Here is a 10244-nt window from a genome sequence, read left to right as displayed (position 1 = left end):
ATATCAAATCTAATTGGTCAGTTTATGCTTAATCCAGATGAAGGCTCGGAGGATTATAACTTAATTCGGGAAAATTCTAATACCAAAATTATCCTAAAAATAATCCCGTCGCAAATCACCAATTTTGGGAATTTTTCGGTATCCCGCTAAATTTAGGTACAGAGTCCGTAACAATTTATCCCTTACAGTCCATTTGAAATTTTTCTTGAACTAACTAGAAATTCAGGCTTAATCGCATGATATTTAATAATCCCAATTCTAGAAAATTCGAACTGAATCTATATCCTTAAAATTTTCTCGGTTCGTGACCGGTGCGTAGTTCGCAGCCTATCGATAACTAATCCTTAAAAAAAAAATTATTTCGAGCATCAAACCGTCTTCTCTTAAATGTCATAACTTAAAGACCTATTTTCCGAACCTCAAACTTATCGGAAAATACGAGGGGTTACAGTTTTGTCCTTTCCAGTGGTATTTTTCATCAGCCCTTTATTGTTCTCAGTGAAATTCAAACACCCAAACCACGAAACCCTACCTAAATCTCGAAACAATTCCTACCTAATTCGAAGAAATTGAAAAGCTAGTTCGAAGTTAAACACAATCACTGATCGTAGAAAGTTAGTACAAAGGGAGCAAGCACGATGGATGTTGCCAAAGAAGACGACAACAATACCCTATGTAAAATTGGATTATTAGTTAGAGTGATAGTTGTTTGTGTGATAGGATCAGGAATAGGTTTATGTTAAATTTTGTAATGCCTTTTCGCTTGTTTATATGGCTTTTTAGTTCTGTGTGTATGGAGTGAAAGTGAAATTCCCTAATTCCTTTAAATATTGCATAGTTGTCCTTGATTGGTTAATTTGTTGATTGTTGTACATTTGCTTTATTTTGTGGGGTTGTTGTTTCACATTATAGAGCTTTTCCCTTTCATATGGTCGGGTTGAAGTTCTATGTAGCTATTCAAATGGTGTGGGCCACACACTACTATAGAAATAACAGATTACGTCACACATATAATATCGATTATTAAAAATTCGACATTATATTGTATGCTCATTTATTTAAAAAATAAAATTAATTGTATATATAAAGTCGATTCCTTTCGGGAATTGACACAAACACACACACACACAAATATATATATATATATATATATATATATATATATATATATATATATATATATATATATATATATATATATATATATATATATATTTATTTATTTATTTATTTAATAAAACTTAGCATTTAGCGTCGGTTCCGCTTGGAACCGACGTTAATTCTTCATTCATTTTTTAAATTAAATAAACATATAACGTCAGTTCCTAGAGGGACCGACATGTTATTACCACTTAGCCATGTGCTTATGTCTCAAAAATATTATTGATCACTCTCAACTTCTTATTTAGGCTGTGTTTGGAAACCCGAAAAATAATTTTCAAAAATCATTTTTCGGGTTTCCCAAGTTTGGCTACACCTGAAAAACCCAGTAAACGGAAAATATTTTTTGTTGACTGAAAAAAATCATCCCAAAATGGCGAAAAATGACTTCCACCCAAAAATTCGGAAAGTCATTTTTCATCATTTCTTTCATCCCTCAACAGAAGCTTTCTGACAGAAACCAGATATGGTTTCCGCTGGAAAACGGGGTTTTTTTTTTATTTTTCTTAAAAATATTGTTTTTAATATTATTATAAATATTTTAAACAAAATAATAAAAATATATAATTATACAATTCTACTCATCATTCCCCATAAAATGAGCCAAACACACAAAGATAGTTTTTCAGAATACATCCAAACACTGAAAATGAAACTATTTTTTGAAAAATGACTCATTTTTCAGAAGTTATTTTTTTGTTTTCCAAACTGACCTTACTTATTTCCATGATTTTTTAATTTAATTTTTTTTTTTACTTTTGGGTTTTGCCATACTATATCTCGTGAAATTAAATAGGTTTTATATATGCAGAAACCTAAAACTCTTATTTATTAAATAGATTTTGCGCATTGTTCAATTTCCATTCATCATCCTTAGAGAACGATATCCCAAAAAGCTTTATCGATTTCAAACCTTCTTTTCATCTCACGCATTCTACGATTGTGTTTTCCCTTTCCATCTCGGAATGCATATCTTGAATTTGTAGAGTGTTGTTCTCAAATATATGTGGCCCATGTTTGATGTCTCAGAAAATATGCTTGATTACTCAACTACTTTATTCTTTACATACACCCTTGTATTACCACTTATTAGCTGGCCGCCCATATGCTCATATTCATAAAACATATTTTTGATTACTCACATTTTCTTATTTATATATTTGGACTTTTTTTTTTTTTTTGTGTTCTCAAACTATACCTCGTGAAATAAAAATGGCTTGAATCAGTTGTATGCACAAACAAACAACCCCTATTAGTTAACATTTAATTTTGTCTGCCAATTATGTTCTTTAGGCTGTGGGTTTTGGTGTTCCCTATGTTAGATCTACCTATTATATATTATCTTCCCAACAAGGTAACGTAGCCAAGCATTTTATTGCTATATATATTCCTATAATTTGAATTAGTAGTGCAAGTGGTAGAGGCAACCAATGCAAACTGTGCAGCATAAAATAAAATAATACTGAAAGTTGCAATTAAATTAAAAATGGTGTCTCCCATCTTGCAGTTAAAATATTTTATTGCACTCAAATCAGTGGCATTACCTAATTCAGTTGATATCATTAATCTTCATCTTCCTTCTGCTAACCTTCACTTCAACAAACTCAGAAAACAACTCTCCTATCCATTACACCTACACAGAGAGAAGAATAATGGCTTCTGTGGTTGTACTTGCTCTTATGAGGACACTTGAGCTTGAGTTCTTGCAACCTCTCCCTCGTCCAATTCTACAACAAAACCAACTCATCCCTTGCAACAAACACTTGGTCCTATCTCTCCACAACAAGCTTGGATCCCTGATGGAACGATTCGATGAGAATAGACTGGATGGTGTTGAAGCAATAAAAGACTTGGAAACAAAGCTCAGAGATGTAGTAGCTTGGAGGATTGAAGATGAAATTGAACTTCAAGTTGTACATCTTTATGAGGAAGGAAATAAAAAGAGAGGAAGAATAAGAAGAGGAATTCAGAATTTTTGATATTTTTGACAGATTTGTGGATCAGACATTTCGGCCACCGGAAAATCACATTTACATGGAAATGCCACAGGGGAATGCCGGTGAGAAAAGCAGCACTCATCATTGCTAGAGGCTTCAATTGTGTACTCTTTTTTTTTTTATTGGTAGTGTGTCATGTGCAATTGTGTTATGGTGATAACATAGAGGGAAATATCATGCAATAAGATTATGGTGTAGGAAGTTTTAAATTTGCCTTGTTGTGTATATGATTGAGATTTTTGTTGTACTATGAACTCTTTATTTTGCAAGCACCTGTTGATACTTGGCCGTGGTAGTTACTAACAAAAAAATATTAATACTATAATGACCTAAATCATTCCCAATAATGCAAAAGAATAATTGAAATATTGAGTCTTGTTCTATATATAATCATAAGAAATTAATTAAACGAAAAGAAAAATAAAAAACTTAACCTAATTTTTTTTTACATGTAAGAAAATAATTTTCAAGATTCCTTAATTATAATCTTTGATACTCAACTTTGAATGTTATGTATTTAGTCAAACTAATTATTTCACCAAAATTTATGTTAGTTGGGAGGTCAGCAGTATGAACTCTTTTTTGCTTCAGTGTGTTATTAATAATGCAAATAGTTGGGGAGAGTTATATATGGAATCTCTTGAGTTTTGACAACGTTAGAATAGTTTTTGAGCGTTAAATTATTGCACACATCAGATTAGTGGCATTACCCAATTCCAATTCCCTCCTGCTAACTTTCTCTCTCTCTTTCTTTCTCACTCATTTTCTTTACACCTGCAGCACAGAGCAAGAGAGGGACAAGAATGGCTGCTTGTGTGGCTGTACTTTCTCTTATGAGGACACTAGAGCTTGAGTTCTTGCAGCCTCACCCTCGTCCAATCCTACAAAAACTGGGACTCATCTTCCCTTCCAACAAACAGTTGATCCAATCTATCCATCAAAATCTTGGTTTTTTGATGGAGCTGTTTGATAAGAACAGAATAGATGGTGGTGAAGCAATTAAAGAGTTGGAAACAAAACTTGGAGATATGGCTTTCAGACTTGAAGGTGAAATCGAATTCCAAATTGCACATCTTTATGAAACAGCACAGGGGGAGGATACTTGTTTTAAACTTGGTCTTATTCTGCAACAAGCAATGAAAGACATTGATGCCGTGAAGGAAGGGTTGATCCAATCACTCCACCAAAAGCTTGGCTTTCTGATATCGGTGTTCGATGAGAATAGAATGGATGGTGTTGAAGCACTTAAAGACTTGGAAACAAAACTCAGAGATGTGGCGGCTTTCAGAATTGCACATCTTTATGAAACACCAGAAGATGCGAAGAAATCTTCTAGTCCTTGTTTCAAACTTGGTCGTATTCTGCAACAGGCGATTGTTGCCATCGAGGAAGCATTGGTGAAAATCAAGAACGATTACAAGCTGCAAGAAACAAAGAAGAGTGCCCTTGATGATGTACCAAGATCTGAAGTTGATTCTTCCCAACCTCCTGCATCAGACTCCGACAACAAAACGGTGGGTAAAGACGAGGAGTTTGAGATTATAGAGGAGAAATCTACTAGTCCTTGTTTCAAACTTGGGCGTATTCTGCAACAGATCGAGAAAGCATTGGTGAAAATCAAGAACGGGTACAAGCTGCAGGAAAGAAAGAAGACTGCCCTTGATGATGTACCAAGATCTGAAGTTGATTCTTTCCAACCTGCAGCTTCAGCCTCCGAGAGCAAAATGGTGGGTAAAGACAAGGAGTTTAAGATTATAAAGAAGATGCTAATCCAACATTCATCAACAAATAGAGAAGTTGTCTTGATTAAAGGAATGGGAGGCATTGGCAAGACAACATTAGCTACACAAATTTATAGAGATCAGGAGATTGCATCACACTTTGACATGCGAGCATGGGGTGTTGCATCCCAACATCATAATAAGAGACAAATGCTCCTAGCTCTTCTTAATTCAATGGGCTTTGCAGAAAGCTCCAATGATGACCTTGAGACAAAGCTCTACCAACGTTTGAAGGGGCAAAGGTAATATGATATCTATCTATACATTATTCATTCGGATCTGATCTGTTAGTTGTGTATAAATATGGCTCACGATGAACATCGATCCTTTACATATATAGTGTTAAATTAATATCTATCCAATATATGATACTTGAACTTAATAATAGTAGTGTAGAGAAATAACTCGATCTCCAATTAACTAACTTATGGTCGTCTTACATACCTACTCATCATGCATATATATAACAGGTACTTGGTTGTGATTGATGATGTTTGGAGTAATGGGGCATGGAATGATGTGCAACGTTGCTTTCCTGATGATGGATGTGGTAGTCGAGTATTAATAACTACTCGCCTTGAAGAGGTGGCTAATTCTACTTGCTCTAACAAAGATGATTTTTATCATAAAATGAGCTTCTTAAATCAAAGTGAGAGTTGGGAGCTGTTTTGTAAAAAGGAATACAAAGCTGGTGATGATAAATTTGAGATGATTGGTAAACAAATTGTTGAGAAATGCGATGGATTACCTTTGGCAATAGTTATGGCTTCAGGTGTACTTTCCAAAGCCAACACGGTGGATCAGTGGAAGGATATTGCAGAATCTCTAAACTCATTTGCAACAATTATTGATGAAAAATGCTCAACAATACTCTCATTCAGTTACAATCACTTGCCTCCCACCTTAAAAGCTTGCTTTCTATATTTGGGAGTTTTTCCAGAAGATTATGAAATCAACACCAATGATCTATCAAAGTTATGGGCCGCCGAAGGGCTTGCAAATGCATCAAAGGGTGATGAGAGCTTGGACGTGCAAGTTGACAAGCGCATACAAGAACTTGTTGATAGAAGCCTAATTATAGAAAGCAAGCGAAGTTGTTGTGGGAAAAAGGTTAAGGCATTTACAATGCATGATGTATTGCATGCTTTTTGTGTCGAAGAAGCTCACAAAGAGAAGCTTTTGTATACTGTCCTTGAACATGGTTCCACTTCTCCTGATCAGGAAGGTTTCCGATGGGTAAGCATCCAATCCGAAGATCCCAACACCCTTGTAATATATCCTTCCTTGAAAAATTATTGTCGATCTATCTTCTATTTTCCATTCTATCTTTCTGAAACCACAACTCTAAACTTGAAAGTTTTCAAGTTATTGAGAGTACTTCACTTTGCTAGTGGAAGCATGTGTAGGGAGATTGTGGATCTCGTGCATTTGAGATACTTGCCTCCTGCAGTTGGACAGTTTAAAATTTCAAAGTTGTCCAGGGCTTGGAATCTTCAAACACTTTATACCCGTGTGGATGACAAAAGGAGCTATCTGGAATTTCCACAACTGCAATATTTTAGTTGTTTCTCTATTTGTGGACACCCTCCCAAATTTGTTCATCAAAACCTGCAGAGCATTTGTTGGATGAAGCCTAATCATTGCACAGAGGAATTCTTTAGAAATGTTCCAAACCTAAAGAAGGTACGAATTAGTGGTGATAGAAGTAAATGCAATGATTGCATTGAGAACCTTGTCCATTTGGAGCAGCTTGAGCGACTGAATATTAATGCTTATGAAGAAGAGCAGTATATGAGTATGGATATGATTCCTATTAATAACAACATTGCTCTTTTGTCAAATCTTGAGAAGTTGACCCTTCGGAATACCAACTTTGAGTGGAAGGGAATTAATATTCTTAGCAGTTTGCCTAAGCTCAAGGTGCTCAAGTTGTTCTTCTTTGCGTGTGTAGGCGAAGAGTGGGAACTGGAGGATGAGGTATTCAGCCAGTTAATCTATTTGGAAATTAATTCAATTGATCTCGAGCAATGGAAAGCTGGTAGTCATAATTTCCCAGAACTCGAGCGCCTACTCCTTTATCGATGCAAGAAATTAGAAGAGATCCCACCCGACTTTGGGGAAATTCCAAATTTGAACTTAATCGAATTGAAGGGCTGTCTTACTTCTGTAGTTGATTCAGCCAAGCAAATTGAGACTGATCAAAGAGACAGTGGAAACGATGATATGATCGTCATTGAAGAAAATACAATACAGGTCTCTCTCCCTTTCTCTTTTTTCTTCTAAACTTCGTTTAGTTTCATCATATTTTAATTTAGCTTCAACGTTTTATGACAGCCCAACGACGAGCTTGAGGCTGATGAAGATGATTTTGATGAACTATGATGAATTTGAATAGCAGAGGAAGCACATATAGCTTTAGCAAAGAGACTCTAAATTATATTTGCACCCATTTTATCTTATTTTATGTTACGTTATATTTAATCTTATTATTGTTATTTGGGTTGATGATTTTGAATTGCTAAGTTGTTTTCATCTATACGGCTATACCAATCGTTTTGTCAATGTCTATGTTTAATTATTATCTTAAAATACTAAAAATTATTAATATATATATATATATAATAATACAAATACTTTGAATTAGTGGTACACAATTTAGTTGCAGAAGCCACCACCTAAATCATTAAAAATACTACAAGTTGGAGATGCCTTCTTGCAACCAAATGTATAACTTGAAAGAGTAAATTTGATTACAGCATGTTTGGTTTATAGAGTATATTAGGATTAGAATAACGTTCCTATGAATAGACTTATTATATTGTTTGTCTTTGACTTTTCTATTTTAGGAATAACGTTACGTTCCTGGAAATGAGCTATTCGCTTTACAGCGAATGACGTTCCTGGGAATGAGTTATATATTCCCTTTGTAGAGGAATAGCCATTCCTTGAGGGTTGGAATTCATGCTCTTGAAAATAGCTTTTGTATTATAATATCAAAAATACTCCTTTCACGCAACCTCTCCATCAACGCTTCCCTTGCTCTACGCCTCTACGGCAGCTTCAATGTCTTTGCCACCTCCTCCAAATCTCCTTGGAGCTCTTCCTCTCATCCCCGTAATCCACCGTCTTCGCCATCCAAGACTCCATTTTCTTCAACGTCTCCCTCCTTCCATGGGCCATCAAGGTGCTCCTCCTATACTACACCTCCCCTTCACGACTCCCCTTCCAAGTCCGATTTAGTTTATGAGTTGTTCGCTTAGTGACATTTTAGTCTCTCACGCTAAATATTTGTTAAAACTTAACGTTAGTTTGTAATAATTGATATTTTAAATTTTAATTAATGAGCAATGATGTAAAATTTTAAGTATTTGATCAATTTTCTCCCATCACTTTCCCAACAATTTTCAACATACTCCTTTTATCTATCATTATTGAGGTAAATTTTGCTCAAAAAAAATTAAATCCATCTTCCATGCAAGTTACAATCAAGTATATGTTCAAACCTTAATTGATTAAAAGATGTCTCAAATTTCAAATAGTGTGTTTTTTGAAAGTTATGAAGGATTTCGATGTAGATGCAAGAATATACTACCAATTACAATATGTTGGAGTTGTAAACAATTTCAACTTTCAAGTTTCAAGTAGAGTTTTTTCTCAAAATGGTCCCTCGACTATTGCTCATTCTCAATTTTGCATTTCGACTTTCAATTGCACCTAATGTGGTCCCTCGACTTTCAAAAACTCACCCAATTTGGCCCTCCGTTATATATTCCGTCAAATCAGTGTTAAAATGGAGGGTATTTTCGTCCATTTACCTATTGTTAGCCTAATAAACATTGAGAAATAGTTGAGGGACCGTTTTGAGGATAGTCAAGGGACCCTTTTGGGAAAAACTATTTTATTTATTTCATTTTTGTTTATTTTCATTTTTTACACTCTATAAAAATAGAATTTCTATACATTTTTTCTTACAAATATAAATAGTTAAAATCGCGCAATCCAACCTCAAAATTTTTAACTTTCTTTACAGATTTTTCCCCTCTAAATATACAAACTATTCCTATGAAGTTTTACAATAAGTTCCGTAAATTTCATAAATACTCATATACTTCTTTTTTTTTTAATTTTTTATGTTCATAGACAATCAATCACTATGTATCACATTAAATATTACTTTTACCATTGAAAATAATATTTTTTTTCAATCGTAGACACCCAAAGAGTGTAAAATGTAGGGAAAATATTGGACCGAAAGGTAAATTTTTCTAGTAAACTTCTCAGGTGAGCCGAAAGTAAAATCTCGTCAATGTTTCCTGCAATATTTTCTGTATTTGATTTCTAAGTAATTATTAAATTTTATATTATTTTACATTATTTAAGATATTGTATGACATCTTTTATATGTTTTCCTCTTCTTATTTTTTTATTAATTATTAAGGCAAGTATAATTTATCAGACACATTATTTTTAAAAAATTTGATTTAATTAAATTATACCTTAATTATAAAAATCCTACCTAATAATTTTAGTATATTACACGGGACACAATAATTATTAAAAATAATGTTTAATAATTGTCAATTTGTATTCAACAATAAAATTTATAGTTAATTTTTAAGTCAATCATAAAATCTTTTGTGATGTGCGCACATTATTTTTAATTATTTGAGTTTAATAATATTATATCTTATTTATAAAAAATCCAAAGTAATATATTTAGTATTACGGATGTGACTAAGAATTATTTTAATCGGTGCTTAAAAAATGAGTATTTATAAAATTTACGAAACTTATTGTAAATCTGCATAGGAATAGTTTGTATATTTAGATAGAGGGAAAAAGTCTGTAAAAAAAGTTAAAAATTTTTAGGATGGATTGCACGATTTTAACTATTTATATTTGTAAGAAAAAAAATGTATAGAAATACTAATTTTATAGAGTCTAAAAAATGAAATAAATAAAATAGTTTTTCCCAAAATGGTTCCTTGACTATTCTCAAAACGGTCCCTCAACTATTTCTCAATGTTTATTAGGCTAACAATAGGTAAATGGACGAAAATGCCCTCCATTTTAACACTGATTTGACGGAATATGTAACGGAGGACCAAATTGGGTGAGTTTTTGAAAGTCAAGGGACCACATTAGGTGCAATTGAAAGTCGAAATGCAAAATTGAGAATGAGCAATAGTCGAGGGACCATTTTGGGAAAAAACTCTTTCAAGTATGTCTATAACATGGAGTAAGTTTTTATTTTTCATAATGTGCAGTACTTTAGTTACCATTTCATTATTCAAGATTATGAGAA

At 33.4% G+C, this 10244-nt stretch overlaps 1 protein-coding gene across 2 annotated transcripts; it reads left to right on the top strand.

The window, feature by feature from the left end:
* The first annotated feature begins 3841 nt into the window (after positions 1-3841).
* On the top strand, positions 3842-7475 carry LOC116032065 (disease resistance protein RPP13-like). 2 transcript variants are annotated; one of them, XM_031274461.1, is made up of 3 exons: positions 3842-5181; positions 5410-7192; positions 7274-7475. In XM_031274461.1, exons 1-3 carry the CDS (start codon positions 3962-3964, stop codon positions 7319-7321), a joined length of 3051 nt encoding a protein of 1016 aa, XP_031130321.1. In that variant the 5' UTR covers positions 3842-3961; the 3' UTR covers positions 7322-7475. The 2 variants fall into 2 exon arrangements, with proteins under 2 accessions (XP_031130321.1, XP_031130322.1); XM_031274462.1 differs by lacking the exon at positions 7274-7475 and having other exon boundaries at positions 5410-6622; positions 6891-7079.
* Positions 7476-10244: the final 2769 nt, after the last annotated feature.

Source organism: Ipomoea triloba, chromosome 10, assembly GCF_003576645.1.
Source record: "Ipomoea triloba cultivar NCNSP0323 chromosome 10, ASM357664v1".
NCBI classification, from domain to species: domain Eukaryota; kingdom Viridiplantae; phylum Streptophyta; class Magnoliopsida; order Solanales; family Convolvulaceae; genus Ipomoea; species Ipomoea triloba.
Note: the sequence above shows the minus strand (reverse complement) of the source record. Positions and strands in the feature narration are given on the sequence as shown.

Bases quoted from the DNA above. Each gene is read 5' to 3' on its own strand.
- LOC116032065 (XM_031274461.1), top strand. From the start codon at position 3,962: ATGGCTGCTTGTGTGGCTGTACTTTCTCTTATGAGGACACTAGAGCTT. The intron at 5,182-5,409 runs GTAATATGATAT...TATATATAACAG, and splicing joins CAACGTTTGAAGGGGCAAAG to GTACTTGGTTGTGATTGATG. The intron at 7,193-7,273 runs GTCTCTCTCCCT...GTTTTATGACAG, and splicing joins TTGAAGAAAATACAATACAG to CCCAACGACGAGCTTGAGGC.